General features: G+C 53.3%; 1 protein-coding gene across 2 annotated transcripts in view; it reads right to left on the bottom strand.

The window, feature by feature from the left end:
- Positions 1-5,618: 5,618 nt before the first annotated feature.
- The window catches only part of SLC12A3 (solute carrier family 12 member 3), a 30,551-nt gene continuing 17,600 nt past the window's right edge, over positions 5,619-18,569 (bottom strand). Inside the window, exons 20-26 of one of the 2 annotated variants that reach the window (XM_006908773.3) lie at positions 18,252-18,329; positions 17,619-17,720; positions 16,562-16,673; positions 14,192-14,278; positions 11,153-11,288; positions 9,490-9,557; positions 5,619-5,845 (exon numbers count right to left, since the gene is read on the bottom strand). In XM_006908773.3, coding sequence (XP_006908835.1) covers positions 5,704-5,845; positions 9,490-9,557; positions 11,153-11,288; positions 14,192-14,278; positions 16,562-16,673; positions 17,619-17,720; positions 18,252-18,329 — 725 coding nt within the window. In that variant the 3' untranslated portion in view covers positions 5,619-5,703. Of the gene's footprint in view, positions 5,846-9,489; positions 9,558-11,152; positions 11,289-14,191; positions 14,279-16,561; positions 16,674-17,618; positions 17,723-18,251; positions 18,330-18,569 lie in introns of both variants that reach the window. The other variant, XM_006908774.3, reaches the window with a different exon arrangement.

Raw genomic sequence — 18,569 nt, 5'->3', positions numbered from 1 at the left:
GGTCTTATTTTATAGTTGGGTCATGAGGGTCTTTTCGGACCCTGAACAAGCAAAAGGTCACTTGCATTTGTTTTATTTTAAACAATTTGGTGTCTTAGGCCCCGCCGAAGCTCTATCCTTTGCTCTTAGAGCACTTGTTTTTATTTGGTTTTTAGCGATTCCCCCCAAATAATTCAAGCTCCAACCAGAAATCTTGCCTTTTTTGGTCATTTCTGAAGTCCTGATTTAGCCCAGGAGAGGACATTCTGTTCTATACTCAACTCTTGTGCCCACGCTAAGCTGGAAGCAGCTTTCTTTTCTCCCCAGAAGTAGCTCCCAAGGCAAGTCCTCCTCTACGATGCGGCTAGTAATGGGGAAGTGTTTTCATGTGATAGAGGAGGGATCTCAGATTGCAGTCTCTAAACTTTGAGGAGTGTGACACCCACTTCCCTGTTATTGCCTGCCTGTCTCTTAAAATGGCTTGTTGCATACATTTAAAAAGATCAAATCAAAAAAAAACGGAGCTGGCTTTGGAGAACCCCAAGTGTCTCTTGAACAGGAGACATCGAGGGGTATGGTCAGTCAAGACTGACAACTGGGGCCAACAGCAGGCCTGATAGCTAACTGCCCCGTGCACCTCTAAACTCAGCCCTTACAAGGTTTAAAAATGTACCCAGGGTTCATTTACTCGAAAAGTTAAATAGAGTTACCATTTGACCCAGCAATCCCACTCCTAGATAAATAGCCAAAAGAATTGAAAACAGGAGTTTAAACTAAAACTTGTCTATGAATATTCACAGCAGTCCTAGACACAATAGCCAAAAGGTGGAAATAACCCAAATGTCCATCAACTAATGACTAAATAAACAAAATGTGATATATCCAGGCAATGGAATATTATTCAGCCATACAAAGGCATATAAAGTACTGACACATGCTACAGCATGGATGATCCTTGAAAATATGCTGTATGAGAGAAGGCAGACATCAAAGGCCATGTAGTGTATGATTCTATTTATATGAAATATTCAGAATAGGTAAATCCATAGAGACAGATCAGTGGTCGCCAGGGGTTAGCGGGGCGTGATTGTTTAATGGGTCCAGGGCTTCCTTTTGGGAGATGATGAAGATATTTTTGAGCTAAATAGTGGTGACGGTCACACAACTCTGTGAATGTACTCAATGTCACTGAATTAGATACTTTAAACTAGTTAAAATGGTGGGTTTTTTGCTATGTATTTTACCGCAAAAAGAAAAAAAAATCCTACTTGGTTCCTTCTGTTCCATGGAATGCTATTTCCCAGCCTTTCCTCTGATGGAGAGAGGGATCCAAATACAGTCACCCCACAAGAAAATCCCGATTACCCCAATGAGAAGCGGAGGCCGTGAAGGGGGCAGGTGAGCGGTGTCTGCCTGACTTAATAATCTCTCTGAGTAAATGCCTCAGTTTGCTTGTACAGCAGGTGCAACCAGCCCCAGAGTTTTGGCTCTTCCTGGCTACCTGGGTTCGGCTCCAGGGCAAAAACGATTTGGGTGGGCCCCACTCTCCAGGCTGCATCCTGGGCAAGGTCATGGCTGAAGTCTGAGGCCCAGGTAACCTCAGAAGCCCACATTTCCCCATCACAGCTACCTGTCCGCTCTCTTCTAAATATTCTCATTGCGGTCCAGCATTTTACGTTAAAGAAAAAATTTTTGAAAATTCATTTATCTTTAGTTTCATAGTATCTTTTCATGAACACAGAATCTTTTCTGTACTCTAAGTAGGATTTTGACTGTGTGTTAGTTTCTTTTTTCCTCTAGCAAAACACCCAGCTTCCCCAGCTGGTTTCAGACTAGATCTAGCACTTAGGCAAAGACGCAGAAGATGACGGAAATCATTTACAGGAACATTTTTGTTATAACGGTGGGGGTTTTAAAATCTCCTCTGTGAATCCTGCTTGCTCAGCCCTCCTACTCAACTCTCGCTCTTTGCCCATTGATAAGGGTTCCAAACATGTCCACTCTTATCTCTGACCTGGTCAGGCCAGCCTTGCTCGCCTAGGGCCACATCCGTCACTCAGGTCGGGTTCTTCCGAACAGGCTCCCACCCCTCCGTCTGCACTCTGCCCTGCTCCCCAAAACCTCACATTCACCAACCCCGCCTTTCCCCAAGACAGCACCCCTGAACATCTCCGGGTTCCTTCTGTAACTCTTCTGAGCCAGTATGAAAACCGCTCGTCCTTTCTTGCCACTGTCTTTCATCTGTGTGACGTTCCGCTGTCTGGCCTCCCAGCCAGGTGTTTCTTCTCAAAGCTCTACCCACATGGTATTTTTAGAAACCGAATTTGTTGTGGCTCCCTTTCAAGAAGCATGCTGGTGTCATGCTTGAGCTTTTGGTCATCGGATTAACCCCTTAGCGATGAAGCCACCGGCTGGGCTTTGCTGGGACCCGTGTCTGTGAACACTTTTGAAATCGGCAGCACATTTTTTTCTGACATTCTGAGCTATATATAGCTACAAGCGAAACCAGGCTGCTTTGCATGTGCTTGGGGGCCTTCCAGCCAGGTGGTTCTTCTAGAACATTCCAGCTGGTCTCATCCCTGTGAAACCCACCTCTCCCTTGCCACACAAGAGAGGTTAGGTGCGTGTGTAAAAGGGAGTCCAGTGCAAATGGGGCTTTCCGTGTGCTAAAGAGGCCACAGCTTTCTGCCTGGGAGGGGGAGCTCAGAGAGCCAGTGGATGAAAAATGGGCTGTATTGTATTTACTGTAAAGCCCATGACAAGTCTGGGCAGGAACTAAAGGAGACGATGAAAGCCAGAGGGGAAAATTAGGAGCTAACTGGGCAGTGAGTCCCAGGGGAGATAAGTGAGCAGTCCCGGCCTCAGGGACCCGTGCGGCTGCTGGCTGGGGCTGGCCCCTGGCGCTGACGGTCCAACTCACTGAGTGTCAGGTTTTCCACGCACAGTATGGAGAAAGGATGATACGGAAAATACTTCTTCCCATGGAAACTCATGAACGTGGAGCATTTCATCATCCAAAGGCAGAGAGAGAGACTGCGGACCGAAATGTCTCATCCTCCTAGTGCAGAATGGGCCCGACAAGGACTTGGAGAGCCTTCTAGAGCCCCTGATCACACGGCATGGCTGTAGGAAGTGGAGAGCCAAGGGGTGGGGGGCCGAAGCGTGTGCTCTTCACCCCACCCCCCGGCATCCACAATATCGATCAACCATGCATGGGCCAAATCACAGTCATTAGCAGGCCAGCTGGCTGGTGATACCCGTTCCGGTTCGATTCTCTCATTTCACAGACTGAGCCCCCAGAGAGCCTAAGGGGCGTATCGGAGGTCGCACAGCCAGTTTTGGGGGGAGACAAACTCAAAACCAGTTCTCCTGGAGGCCACTCTGTAGCTCTTGCCACTCAGCCTCCCCACCTCTCCATCTGAGACAAGCAAAGAGGTTCCCCCTGAGTCAGCAAACGCAAAAGGAAAATGCTCAAAATATTCGTGTAGAAATGTGAATATTCGTGTAGAAACTGAATACCCTTCCTACAGAACCAGTGGAAGCTCAGAGAAAAGTTCAACTCAAGGTCGAAAAAACAATACAGTTAGTTTTTTCAAAACACTCAGCAGAGTTGAAAAAGTGTGTTCCAACACAAATAAGTTCTGTTGACTGAGGGAATGTATTTTTAACTCATTTTGTTGTTTTGACCTCACTGTTAACTCAAGGCTCCCCTCCCCCCCCCACCCCTTCCAAGCTATTATCTTTGTTAAAAATTCAATTTCCAACATAGTAAAAAATTTGTTTTTTATTTTAAATGGCCAAAGCCAAAGCATTTCTGCTCTTGGGTCGGGGTCTCTCTGAGGTCTACAGAGGAAGCACTCATGTGCAAGAAACGGGTTTCGTGTGGCCCGAGAAAGACAAGCATTCCCGGATTGAGTTCGGGGGCTTGGTCCCAGGTCCACTGAATGGCTCAGAGGCAGGCCACCTTCTGAGGTCCCTGGGGAGCAGAGGAGCCGACCCCAATAAACTTGGCCAGGAGCTCGGTCTCTCTCAGTGAATACTGATGACCAAATAGAGCAGTATGACAGCCTGGAAACCAGAGCCATTGGTCTCTGCAATGGGATGATCCAAGAAACGCTGAAGTCCCTTGGATCCTAACCCGAAGTGTGTGCTTCAGTGAGCTTGGAGGGGGCCGACCAGATCCAAAGATGCCTCCTTTCTTGGGGTACCCCCATGCTACTGGTAAAGACCCAGCGTCTGCCAACAACTCACTTCATGCTGCATAGGGACGTCTAGGGCTAAAATGCCTTTTCAGGGAGCCTCGCCCATCGGCTTGGTTGGTGCAAGCACTTTGGGGGTGTGCGATCCACAGGAACCCAAATACGAGCAAGGGCCATCTTCCCCAGATTCGCACTCAGCTCTGACCCCCATCTTACGAGCACCCACACCACAGCCTCCTCCGCTTCTGTCTCTTACCACTGGCTCCTTCCCTGTCCTTTCACCCATGGGAATGAACCTTTCTGATTCTTTGCCCATTCTTGCCATCTTTATACCCACGATTGATCTGCTTTTCCATTCCTGACCTGCCAAACCTCCATCCTCTATCCCCAACTGAATCTGAAACTCAATACCCTTCCAAGAGACTCCCTAAATCTCGTCCCTCCTTGAAGTTCTTTCCCGACAGGCCCACCGTCAATATCCCTCCTTGAGTGGTTTTTTTTGAGTTCCATTTTCTTCCCTCGAGATAAGGCGGAAATGGCAATGAGGCCCATCATGGCCTTTTTCTATATCAGCCGAGCTCCCTGCTGTGTAGGAAAAAAAAAATGCAGGACACAAAGAAAAGTCGAAGCTGTGTTTTTCAAACCATAGGTCACCACGCATTCGTGGGTCCCAAACACATTTTAGTGGGTTCCAAGGAGAAACAGAACTAGAACAGGAAAGACCGGCACATCGCCCACTGTAAGGATAAGTATTGTTTTGTGACGCTTCCGTTTTAGTGTGCGTTTGTTCCAAGTCTCAATGTAAAATTTATTTCTTACTGTGGGTTGCAGCCCCCAAAGTTTGAAAGTCCCTGGTCTACCAGAGAACCAGCCAAAACACTGAAGATACATTATTATTGAAAGTGAAGGGAGCCAGAGGTGGTTAAAGAAATTTGCATTATTATGGAGATTCCAGGAGCCCTGCCTTCGTCCTGTAAGGGTGACAGGTGTGTGTGTGTGTGCGTGTGTGTGTGTGTGTGTGTGCGCGCGCGTGTGTGTGTGTGTGTGTGTGTGTGTGTGGGTGTGGGGGGGGCCCCCCTTCCGGCCCTTAGGTGTGTGTGTGTTGTGGGGGCACCCCGTCTCCTGGCCTTAGGAGACAGGAGGCAGGCATGGTTAGGGAGTTCCCCCAGGGAAATTCGGTAGAAACCGCCAAGATGCACACCCAGCACTCTGCCTCAAACTTGTAGATGAATCAAAGACCGAAATCTTAATGTGTTATAATCAAGATCAAAAGAACTTAAAAGGAATATGGATCCACCAGAGCATTTTCCATGGAACTTCAAATGCTGCTTCTTCAGCCCGTAAAACAAAGGCCAGAGGACACGTCCGATGGGAGTGGAGTCCAACCAAAGTTTGCAAATCTACCAGCTTTTTCAGTCAGGTCATCAGACACTACCCCTTGAAGGACATGAGTCCGGACCATCCCCGTGGGGAGGTGGGCGTCCCACGCACCCTCGACTTCAGGCGGGCATGGCCGAGCTTGGGGTTACTGGCAGTAGAAAGTGAGCACATTTTCCTGGTTTCCTCGGATCAGGATAACCGGAGGTCTGAGGTCCCAGGACAGGGTCTCCAGCCAGGCCATGTACAGTGAGCTCGGGCACTTCCCCTTCCTCCCTATGGGCAAGGTGCTGCGACGCAGGAAGAAGAAGCAGACGAGAAATCACCAAGGGGCCTTCCGCCCACAGCCCGGCTCATGGTTCTGAACAGCCGCTCTGTTTCGAGCTCCTTCTTCCCAGCCACCCTGAGAACGACCTCTTGTTCCCCTTGAAAGCATGGTTCCAAACGCACTCTCAGACACGAAGCGTTTCTGAACAAAGCCATGGCCTATAAGGCCCACGTGACCCGGTCCCCAGCAGCCTCCCCCACCTCACCTCCTGCCGCCCTCAGCCTCTTCCCAACCCCACAGCCACAGTGGCTTTCTTACTGCCCCTGAAGAAAAATGGCAGGCTTGCTCCTGCCCCAGGGCCTTGGCACCTGATGCTCCCTCCACCCAGAAGGCAGCGCCCTCAGCTCTTCACGTGGTCGGTTCCTTTGAGTCACTCAGATCTTGGCTCAAGATCTTGGCTCAATAATGACACTCTATCCCTGCTCACAGGATGTGTGTGCTTTACACTACTAATCTTTAGAAATAAATCCACTCCAGCACAAAGGAACTTTTTGTTCAGAATTGCCTCTCTCAGCCACAGAGAAAGGCAGCCTGGGATATAACCTAGATGCAAATGGTAAGCAGTAAGCCTGCGTCAATACCCAATTCCTGCTTTGCAGCTGGGAGATCCTGGGCCAGTAGCTTAACTCCTCTGAGACTCAGCTTCCTCATCTCCAAAGTGTGTGTGTGTGTGTGTGTGTGTGTGTTGTGGGGGAGGGTGGCGGGGGTGGGGTGGGGAACGGAACCACTCCATAGAGTTTTGAAAAGAACGCCCAATGCCTAGAGTGTCGGAGAGACTCAATCGATAAAATGCAATGTTGATGATGATTATTTTGATTCTTACTATTTGGCTTTCAGGAGGAAGTCTTTATAGATAAAAAGAGGAGCCTAGACCCCAAAGTGAGACCAGAAATAAGGTCGTTGAATGCAGGCAAAGCCTGTTGGGCAGGCTACAAGGCTGGTTTATCGACTGTGCAGGTTAAGCTGAACTCAAACACGCCAGGAATCTGCTGATTATATACTAGTCGGCAAACGACCAAATTCTGCTTCAGACCCGCTCTAGAAAATGGTCCCTGTGTGCTCTTCCAAATGCTGGCAATGTGCTTTGTCATTGCACGGACGTGTGGAAGGGTTTTTGTCTCCTCGGAATTTCTGGGGAATGAGGGTGTCTGGGCTCCACCCCAGACCCCGAGCTAAGAACGGTGGAGAAATCTGCCATTTCCCACAGTCCCCTGGGGGTTCTGACAAAGGTGACACCAGAGTGAACTTGTAGAAGCGTCGGGCAGGCAGTCCAGGGCTGGAGATCAGTGATGCAAAAGCACAGCTGCCATGTCCTCCCACCGGAGCTGGCCAGACGGCTGGGCCCCTTAGGGCAACAGCTGTAGCTGCCACCAGTGGGTGGGGCTGTGTGCAGGCCCCTCCTCCGGGGTGACTTGGACTCACTGTTATTTGTATCAGCTAGCTAATCCCACAAAGGCTGGTGGACAGGGGGTTGGCTTTCCCTGCGAGGTTCACGGAGTGGGAGGGGACAGGTGCCAGCAGGTCACCTCCCAAGGTGAAATTCCTCATCTTATGGTTTGGTTTCCTGACTCATTTTAGTGACAAGTCCGCTGAGAACCATCACATGTTAGAGTGAAAGAGAATCTTGCAAATAATTTCGTTTAACTCTTTTCTATGGTCAGGGAAACTGAGGCTCAGAGAAGGAGGGTTACGTGCACCCGAGGCCACACAGTGGGCTAACAGCAGAGACGAAACGCACGCCAGTCAAGAGGAGGTGGTGTGGCACGCCTACGTACCCCAGGTGACACACGCCGGCGACCACGTCCAAGGGAAGGCCGTGTCCCAGGACAGAGCCAGTCCCACTGACTTGCAGTCTGACCGGGTTCTCACCTAGGCCAACCTTGCCTTGGAGATGTTCTCTGCAGGGTCTTGGCCGGAGACTTGGAGGTAAATCCAGTCCTTTTCCTTATCCCACTTCAAAGGGAACATGGAGCATTTTCTCTGCACAAACGTTTATCTCCCTAAAAGCCCCAGGAAGCATCCTTTCGGCAGAGCCAGCTTCACAGGTGTGCAACCTGCACATCTGCACGACCCTGAGCTCACGAGCGTCTCACTCTGGGCTTAATGCTCTGCTGTCACCATCTTGACAGTCTTAATACATTTGAACCCACATTTTCATTTTGCAGTGGACCTCACAAACTGTGCGCTCCATCTTGGTTTCAGGGTAGGAAAAAAACAGGTTCCACAGGCTCTGGGCCATCCTGCGGAATTCCCAGATGGCCAGCCCCCCGGAAACGTAAGAAAGGCCAGTGCTTGCCTTGGCAAACATCCCCATTCCCTCTGAGCTGGGCCTCTCTGGGAGAGGGGACCCAGGTGACACGGCTGACCATGTTCTTCCTCCTGGCCACCAAGAGACCCTCTCTGTGCCACTGTTACCTTCCACTTACTACAACCTGCCCAATACCCACCAAAGGCGACTCGCTACTGGACACAGGTGGCAGCAGCGGAAGCCCGAGGGTGTCACAGCCCCCAAGACATGGAGCCTGAAACAGCCGAGCTGGGGAGGACTCAGCTTCTGCCGCCCAGGCCTGGCACCGACATGGGGGGCGACCAATGGCCACAGAGGGCCGGGTCATCTGCAAACAACTCGAAATCGATTTTTCTTCTGGAATGAGCCGGGTCCCCTTTGCCAAAGACGACTTTGGCAGGAAAAGGCCACAAATAAGGGAAAAGCAGGGGTGACGGGCCTGGGGCATGTGGGGCTCTAGACCTCTGCCAACTGGCACTGACAGGGAGAAAATCCTGAAATGCCCTAACTTAAATGACAGCAGGCGGAAGGGGGAAAGGAAGAGACGAGAAGGGGTTAATCGGTTATCAACTGCAGGGCAAACCAACAAAAGACTGCTTAGCTCCCGCTCGCTCCCGAGTGTACTGGAATTTTGGATTAGCTTCCAGGCAGCTAGTTCCAGGATTATCTAAAAGAGGAAACAGCCGGGCAGCAACCAACCCCAGGAGCCTCTGCTCGTTTGCACGTGAACTTTTCAATCTGCTGCCCACGGCCAGTCCACAGAGGCGGACACGTCTATGCCGCTTCGCCGTCTCCCACCCGCTTTGTCTCCGGCCAGTGTGAATTCTTTCAAAACAACCGACACCTCCCTCCCCACTGACGTATGAAAACGCCCAGCCACTAACTCCAGGACTCAAACATGCCCGTGGTTTGGACTCCATGAATCAGGGCCTAGTCTTTTTTTTTCTTCCTTCCTTCCCTTCCTCCCTTCCTCCCTTCCTTCCTTCCTCCCTCCCTCCCTCCCTCCCTCTCTCCCTTCCTTCCTCTTTCTTTTCTTTTCTTTCTTTCTTTTTTCTTTTTTCTTTTGCCAACAATGGTCCAACAAGCCCTCTCTTTTAGAAAGACTTTCAGCCACGGAAGTTCGCATTTTTCTTAACGGCACTCAGGTGAGAACGTGGGGCAGATGCGACCCGAGAAGCCACGGCGGCTGTGTTTACGGACCTGTGGGCCCTTCTGTCTCACAATGGGAAGGTCTGGTCCCCAGCTGGTGGCCACCCCTTCCCAGAGCGGACACCCTCGGCCTCTGCACCAGGCTTCTCCTCCCACTGAGAGCTACTTACACGAAGATGAGAGCGGCGTCTCGGGAGTAATCCGATAGGATCTCATTCAGCCTCACCTGGCGCAGTGACTAGGGTGAGGAAAAGCCATGTGGTCACTTCCCGCATCCTTGGGGATCGTCCTGTCCCCACCAAGCCTGGGGGGGTCTCTTTTAACATTTCGAACAGGATGCATGCATTGTTCCCCCTAAATTATTATAGCCTCCCTGCCTCCAAGATGGAAGGGACCCTCACGGCAACCGAGTGCCAAGCTCGCCCCCTTGAGGAGCCCTCCTTGGTTTTTCCTTGCCTGACCGAACATGTGCCCATGACCAGCAGGACAGTGGGGGAGCGAGGGCACTTCCCGTGGAAGAGCCAGGCAGGACAGTGGGGGAGCGAGGGCACTTCCCGTGGTGTAGGAAGAGCCGATAGTTCTCACTAGCGGGGAGCTGAGCAAGGCACGCTGACTCCCTGAGCCTCGCTGTCTTCGTCTGTGAAATCAGTATGATGACGGCCCCGCACCCCACCCCAGGGAAATCTCTGGAAGATGCGCGGATAACCTATAAAGCATGGAGCAGAGGGCCTGGCCTGAGGAAGCACGGGATACAGAGGCCGCGAGCAGGGAGGGGAGGCTCCTCCTCCTTCATAACAAGGTGGCCAGAGCCTTCTCTGAACTCGGCTCTCCACTCAGCTTTTTCCAATGAGCCAACAGCCGAGCGTGTCCCCTGGGGCAGGGCTCAAGGCTGGCAGATCAGGGTGGGGGCCGGGGAGACCCCCTCCCACCCCAAGGCCTGTCTCCGAATTGTTCAGAAATGACTGACACGTGGCCTGGCCGTGGACGGCCCCTCCGTCTGAGAGAACGGAAAACTGAGGGGACGTGAGCTGACCTGGGTCAGAGCTTCCTGACCTCACGCTGCCGACATTCGGGGGAAAGAATCTCCGTCGTGGGAACTGTCCTGTGAGCTGTGGGATGTTTAGCAGCGTCCCACCAGGTCTCTGCTCACTCAGTGACAGTAGCAGCTCCACCCCCAGCCTCGTGGGGACAACACAAAATGCCTCCAGGGGTGGCTGATTGTCCGCTGAGGGGCAAAACTGCCCCTCAGGGGAGAACCACTGACCCCAGGCACACAGAGAACAGACCGTGACGCCCCTGTCCCCCCTGACGGCTCTCCCTGCCCCCCTCAAAACGGCCACAGCAGCCACTACTCTCCTCTAGCCCTGAGATGCTGCCTGGGAAGGGGGGGCAGCCATGGCTCTGGGCTGCATCTGGGGCGGAGTCTACAGACTAAGGGAAGAAGGTCAGTCAGCTTTGCGGGCCCACAGGACAAACTCTACCTCGGTCTTCACAACTTGTCTCATGAGTCCCTTCCACCAGGCACAGAGCAAGGGAGAGAGAGGGAGAAGGACTCTAGGCGGTCCATCGCCACGGCCAAGGTGACTCAGAGTGGGCGGAAGGACCAGGCTCTCATGCCAAGCCTGGCTCTGAGTTCTACAACCCAAAACCAGTTACCCATCAGGCCGAGCGCTCGTGGCTTGAGGATACGTCAGAGGCTGGGTGTGAGGGGGAGGGGAGCAGGGCTGAGTCCAGGGGAGGGCATTGAGGAGCTCAGGATAGATGGGCACAGACAGGGTCCTTGTCCCTGAGAGCACTCGTCCCCGCAAGCCCCGCCCCTTCTCCCTCCTGCACCTTGACCCTGTTCTTGTGAATTTCCTCATCCGAGATCTTCCACGGACAGTCCCGCCGCATCTCGGTGACGGTGGCCTCGTCCTTGAAGCCATCGTTCAGGCGGAAGGGCGCGACCATGTCCTCAAACCTCTTGGTGCTAGAGACAGAGAGAGCAGATCAGACCCGGTAAGATGGCCCAGTTGCCAGTGGAAACAGGTCCCCAGAGGGAGGTGGCGGGGAGTGCCACAGGGACATACTTTTCAGTCTGAAACCAATTCTGACGCTGCCACTGACATCAAAGCAGCTTCTACGTTGAACTCAGCACTGACGGTACCTCCACGATGACTGCCCTGGGCCCATCTCTACCCACCCAGGGATGACCGTTCCCAGGTATTTACTGGGCGCTATCCTGTGTCGGGCTTGGTGCTACACAGCAGTGAGCAAACCCAGCACTGTCCCTCGTCTTCACAGAGCTCACACTCTGCTGCGTGATAAATAGGGTCAGAAGTTTTACGACGGCACTGGGATGAGGACTGACGGGCAGGGAAGGCGTCTGTCCCGCAGCCAGATTCACACAGGGAAGGGGATGCTGGAGCAAACAGAACGGAAGGTGCAACGGCCCTGAGCGGAAACGTGCTGTCTGCAGGAAGAGCCGCAGAGGACCCGTGTGGCTGGACCCGTGTGGCTGGAGCAGGGGAGGACAGATGGGTGTGAGGGGTCAGGTCAAGCAGGCCTCTGTTATTTGCCCTGAGTGAGGTGGGAAGCTGTTGGAGGCTGTTCTGCGTGATTCGACTTCCATTATTAAAGATAGAAATTCAGACTGGTCAGCATTCAGATGCATCCATCTGAAGCCACATGGATGGATCAGCTCACCTGGGAACAGAGTAAAGAGGAGAGAAGACAGTCCAGGGCTGAACCCCGAGGATGCCAACAGGTGTTAGTCAGTCAGGTAAAGAAGGAAGAGGCAGCAAAGGAAACAAAAGAAGACAACTGAGGGAGGATAGAACCAGGAACAGGTGGCGTCTTGAGAGCCAAAAGACCTGTTTCAGGAAGGATGGCTGCGATGGCTGGCAGCTGAGCGGCAGAGAGAGCTGAGGACGGAAATGGCTCTGCGGGTCTGGCAGCGTCGAGGTCACTGATGATGCCAGTGAGAGCAATTTCAGTGAAGGAGCCGGGCGAAGCCAGACTGGCACGGCCGGAGCAGGAGGGGGAGGAGGGAGTGACGACTGCTACCATCTCTTTGGAGAAATCTGGCTGTGTGAGGGAGGGGGGAGCGGTCCAGGAGGCGGAGGCAGAAGCAGAGGCAAAGGAGGAGATTTGAAAGGGGACAGTCGTGTGCTCCCGCCCTGCCCTGCCCTCCCCTCCGGAAGCTTCCCCAATCTCTCTACGTTCACGGCCTTTCTCAAGGCTTTGCTCCTCCACCAGAGATGACCCCATTCCCCGTTGCATTCTGGTCCATCTCTGCAGTGCTGTGATAGCCTCTGATAATCTCCAACCCTGCACTGAGCCGGGGTAAATCCTGGAGGACAGGGCTGCACATTACTCATTTCGGCCCCTGCAGCTCCAAGCAAATGGTAGGAGCCAACACATCCAGCCATAAAGTAGTTCCTTTCTTCCCATCTTGATTTCCTTCCCTCCGGGTAATGGGAGGTAGAGGGAGAAGGGCTAAGAGACCAGGACCGACCTTACTTTATGGAGAAGAGAGAGTCCTGGAAAACCTCATGTACTTTGATTTACATAAAGCAAATTCTATTGTAAGTATTTTATTTTAAGAATATGAAACCAAATCATAAGAAAGGTACGTAACCCTTTCAGACCCCACAACTGAGCCTTGCTACAATTCACACCAGGGTTTGCTCGAATTCTAAGCATTTGCCTCTGCATGGGGGGAGGCGGGGAGTTTTTGCCCAGACCATTCAACATGTCCCCCCTCTAAACACCAACATGTTAACATAACATCAGGAGCTACAGTTGCTCGTGCCTCAGGGCCTTTACACGTTTCAGCCTGTGGAGGAGATGTGCCTCTGCCGATACCCCTGCAGAAGGAGCTGCCACCCAGCCATGAGTTTTGGAGCATGTGATTCCCCTGCCGCTGGCCACGGCCAAATGGACCAAGGGTAGCCAAGAAAAAGGATTTCCGGGAACCTCTACCGTGACCCAGAAGGAAGGGATAAGCTGGGCCAGTCACATTCTTTTTTCGGGAACTTAAATCAGGTAATGCCTGGGGAAGGAGGCAGCTTCACTGCACAGAAATGTCTAGATGCCGAGCTCAGAAGCCACACTAATAGGCAAAAGCCCCAAACCAGCATTTGTTGACTACTGACTCTCTGCTGGGCGCTGTGTGAAGCACTTCACATGAATTGTCTCTAAGACAGTGGTTCTCAAAGTGGGGTGCCTGAACCAACCCTGAGAACTTGTTAGAAATGCAGGTTCTCAGGCTCTACCCCAGACCTACTGACTCAGAATCTTGCGGGTGGGACCCAGCAAGCTGCGTTTTCACAGCCCTCCAGTTGATTCTGATGCAGCCGAGGTCTGAGAACCACTGCTTTATGGAAACACTCCAGGGTTGGAGAAAATTTTAAAAATCAGTCAATTTTGGAGGTAAAATCAGCCTTTTATGAGCAGCCAGCAGCCTGGGCTTGTGAAGTGTGTAGCCGGAGACCCCCTCGGCCCTCAGGCCTGGGGGTGAGGGGCAGGGCAGGAGCAGTCCCTTGTGGATAAAACACTGGCTTCTGCTCAAGAGGCAGAACCCCCGTGACCTGCACTAGTAAGCACTTAAAAACACTCGAGCTAAGAAAAGCATCATCGATGTCAACTTTCATTGTCCTCCGTGCAGGTGTTTGTGGCAAAGACAAGAGCTCTCATATGCAAAGGAAGAAACACAAACACAAAACAAACAGCTGCAAACTCCGGCCCTTCCTCTTTGGTTCCATGAGCCCCATCTAGGAGGGGCCAGGGAGGACAGCGCCTCTGCCCTTAGCTCGCCAGAGAGAAAGGGGCAACAGGCACACAGCTGGCCCTTCAGCCTGGACCCCGCCCCCCCCAACACAGGGTACTCACTGCTCAGCCCGAGGCTTCTGGTTGATGTCGGGAAGGACGTGAACTTCGTGGAATCCCAGTCGGAACTTGCTCAGCAGAGAAATAATCCTGGAAGACAGAGATTTTTTAAAAATGCATTCATTCATTCAATTAATTTTTACTGAATGCCCACTGAGGATATGGCAGTGAGCAAAACAAATCAAATCCTGCCCTCATGGAGTCTGCACTCTAACCTGGGAAGGGGGCATACAACAAACAAATATTGATGAGGTAGGTCAGCTGATGACGAGTGAAGTAGAAAAGTAATTGACTAGTATTCCCCGAGTATCTGGTGGCCAGCTCGGTGCTACCTCCATTTTAATGCATCTACACATCTGATCTTATTACAACGCAGATTCTGATTCAGTTGGTCGGGGGTGGGACTTGGGATTCTGCATTTCTGACAGACTCCCAGGTGATTCGACGCCGCGGGTCCATGGACCACACTTTGAGAAGCAAGTATCTAAGGGATGGGAAGGTGAACCATTGCAGGGTGGCTAAGCAAACGAAGACAACCACATGAAATAAGTTCAGAAGCAGGAGTAGCAAGCCAGATGGTGCTGACTTTGCCTCAAAGAGGAGGAGGTGCCAACTGTGGTTTGCAGCAGTCAGGGAAGGCTTCACAGAGGAGGTAGCAATCTGTCTGGATGATGCATGGTAGGTAAGACTCTTACAGACCAAGGGGGTGGGGCAGGGGTTTCCACACTGGAATCACCCAAAGAGCCTTATAAACAATGCACTTGCCTTGGCCTTAGCCCCCCATGTGTCAGAATCCCTGGGTGGGACATAGCTTTGGGGATATCCCAGTTCTCGTTGGTGGGGAGTGAGCACCCCAGGAAGGAAGTTCACATGGGCAAAGGCATGGAGTACAGGAGCCGGGAGGGGCGGAGGGAGGGGACGGACCAGGCTGGGGCCCGGCTGTCAAGCCACTTCTGATCCCTGAACTTGGGAGTGAAATTAGGACAGCAGCGCTGTGGGCAGACGGCTTGGTGTGCAGTGCAGGTGTGGCAGGCTTGGGCAAGGCCTGGGCAGGAGGCAGTGCCGGCCTGGCCTCAAGGTCATGAGGAGGGCAGAGGACGTGGCCTGGTCAAGACACAGGTGGGAGGTAGAGGAGATTCCACAGCCTTCACGTGGCAGACACCCTGTGGCCCCAAGATGCCATGGCCTTGAGCCAAACAAAACCTGTTGAGGCCTGCTTCCATCTGGAGCCGGAACAGGAAGCTGAGGCTGATTGGCTGTTGGAAAGTCACAGAGGAGCCAGCTGCTGCTTTTCCCAAGCATCCCATCCCGGGCGTGGTGAGAGGGGCCTTCCGGTGGAGGAGCTCTTGTCGGGGGTGAGGACCACGAGACTGGACTGCCGGGTCGTCCTCAATGCCCGCAGCGGGCGACTGGGGGCACCATGGGGATGTGGTCCCGCACAGGACTAGGGTGGCACAGGCTACAGGGCCCTGACTAGGGCCTGGCCAGTGTCCTCTCTTTGGCTAATTAATTGCACAGCCTTGGCCAAGCCACCCCATCTTTCCCAGCCCGTCTGCCCCCTCTAGCAGTCTTCCATCCTTCCATCTTCGACCCCACTTGACCTTTCTCCAAAGCAACAATGACCCACTTCTAGGCACACATACGCCACCTGCCCAACGCCTGCCACCTCCACAGCTGTGTAGCTGCCTCACCAGGTACGTCCTCTGCAGCCCAGATCAACTCGCATTCTTACTTAGCTACATCTCGAAAGAAACTCTCATATCACAGCTTTAAACAGAATACCAGCATCTCTTGCCAGAAAGAGGTGACCGACAAAACTCGAGTAAATAAACCAAAAGGTCACTAAATTCTGGCCGAATGCTGTCGCCTGCCAAGCTCCCAGCCAGGCCCACCCTTTCCTGCTTAGCTGGATTCTGTGGGTTCCCTTTTCCTGCAGATTCAGCCACACCTTTGCAGGAGAATTAAAAGTCGCTTATTCGGTGGGATTTGCTGCTCTGTCCCCTGGCCACTAAAATCACCCCTTATCTCACTGGAGGTGACAATCTCAGCTTAGGGGGACATTGCCCCAAGGATTCTAAGTTCTGCCTCATTTCACAGGAGGACGGGCCTTCTCCAACCTTTATTTCAAATCTCCTTGAGGAGATTTGTGGTTTTAACATTTCACACCCCTCCCTGTCACGGCCAGGACTGGGGTGTCTTCCTCCTCCTTCAGGGGGACAGGACACCAAAACCACCGAAATGGACAGAAACCTGCCCAGAGCACCCACCCACTGCTACGACCTGGACAGAGCTGACCCCCCTGGGGACAGGGGGACAGGGACAGGGTGAAGGGAGCCGGGATGGCCCTGGTCCCTGCCAGCACTCCCCACTTACGCCTTCCTCTCCTGGTCCATCCTGTTGATCTGGCCCCCCACGAACACTCGGATCCTGCATTTGCTCCATCTCTTCTTGCGGCCGAGGAGGTAGGGGATGAGGAGGGTGAGGCCTGGCAAGGAGGGTCCCAGTGAATCAAGAGGAGCATGCTCCCGGGGTAGGGCATTCTCTGGGTTCCCCCCCTCCCCCTCTCTGCGCCTCAGTTTACCCATCCGTAGAAGGAGCATGCTGACTAAACCAGAGTGGCACACGGGGCTCTGTGGGCCGGAGTTAATTTGGCCTACGTGGTGCTTTTAAATAAGTGAGCCGGCATTTAACAATTGGGGGATTTCACAGGAAAACCAGGATTTCTGGCATTCCTTAAAGACTGAAAACTTGACCAGTGAGTAGGAGCCCCCATTTCTACCTGTCATCTCACCAGACAAGGTCAAAGACCAGTTGTCACTTATGACCGCATAACTCTGGACGAGTTACTTCACCACTCTGGGCCTCAGTTTCCTTGTTTGTAAAGGGGCTAACGATAGTTCCTACGGGAGATTGCGTTAGGTCAGCCCGCATAAAGCACTGAGCGTCAAGCCTAGAGCAAGTGCCCAGCCGTATCAGCTATCATGAATAGGATACGTCCTATCGGAGGAGAGTCGCTTTTTCTCTGTCTAGGACTCTATCAGAGGGGGGAACAATAAAGTTGAGAATCACATGTTTTAAGAAAAATAGAAGCGAGTGTATTTCTTTGGAAAGTGAAGAATATTCGTAAGTGTTCCTGTGCGCCGGCCCATCCCCCTCATTTTATGTCACGTGCTGTGACCCCTGCGGCCTCTCCAGTTTGAAGGTTCCAGCTCATGTTGACCTCGGCTCCTCCCCATTTTATAGCTGAAAAACGAGGCCAAGAGAGGGCCCAGCCAGGCTCCCCCAAGCCCAGGGGCCCCTGTCCCCCTTTGCGGGGCTCTGAGGTCCCACCAGAGGCCTTGTCAAGAACGGCCAGGAAGGGCAGGCCAAGGGACAGAGTCACGGAGGGAAGACGGCCAGGGGGAGAGCTGGCGTCTGAGGGCACACTGACCGCCGTCATCGAACAGCCAGTAGACGTCGATGGTCTTCTTGCCCTGCTCAGACTGGAAGATGGTGCTGGCCTGCTCCTCCCGCACCAGGGCCGCGGGGTCCACTGTGGGAGCAGAGGGGCAGGTCAGCTAGGAGCAGAGCACATCCAAACGCCTGAGTCTGTCTGCAAACAGTCGGCTCTCCTGCGAGGTGGACTCTGTCACCCGGGCTGTGCACACGGCCATCCGGAGCTCCCCGCCGAGGGTGTGCATGGGGCATGGGCAGCAGAGCACCCCCAGCGGCCCCTCGGACGCCAAGATGTGATTTGCCCCTCACGAATGCCCACAGGATGCCCCCGGCTCCTGCACCGTAGGTGGCCCTGCCTCTTCCCTCACGTTCGAGCATGGCCAGAGGGCCTTGGAGGGGCTGAGACATCGACCCCAGAGCCCGCTGGGTGGGCTCCCACGGTGCCTAGACACTGAGTAACCCAGCAGGGCTGTAGGCTTTAATACTGCCCAAGCCACCAGCCCACCCCCGCAGCCCCTGAACCCAGGGCCTCAGGTGTCTCCGGCCTTGACCAAGTTCCCGTGGGACCGTCACTAGCTGCCACACAGGGCGAGAGTGCTCCAAGCCTCTGAGTGAGGTGGGGACTGACGTGTGCCAGAGACAGATGGCCTGGCCCGGCTGGCGCTGGCTTCCTTGCCATCCTCCGCTGGGTCAAACACAGGGTTAACTGCAAGAGAGGGGCAGCCGTGTCACCAGCCTGTCCTCACCGGGCACTGCTGGCTCCTCCTCTTCCAGGCTCCCCCTCACCAGCACCCCCTTCTTAGTAAAGGCCCTCGTCCTCTCTGAGACCTTCCTGACCTGTGCCCTGGGTCAGTATCATGTGTGAAGTGACTCGTGGGTCCACTAGGTTCCCACCAGAACGTCGGCTCCCCAAGGGCAGACATGGTTCTGTTCCCTGCCGTACCAC

This window comes from Pteropus alecto, unplaced genomic scaffold (assembly GCF_000325575.1).
Source record: "Pteropus alecto unplaced genomic scaffold, ASM32557v1 scaffold123, whole genome shotgun sequence".
Taxonomy (NCBI): Eukaryota; Metazoa; Chordata; class Mammalia; order Chiroptera; family Pteropodidae; genus Pteropus; species Pteropus alecto.
This window is presented reverse-complemented; position numbering and strand designations above follow the sequence as displayed.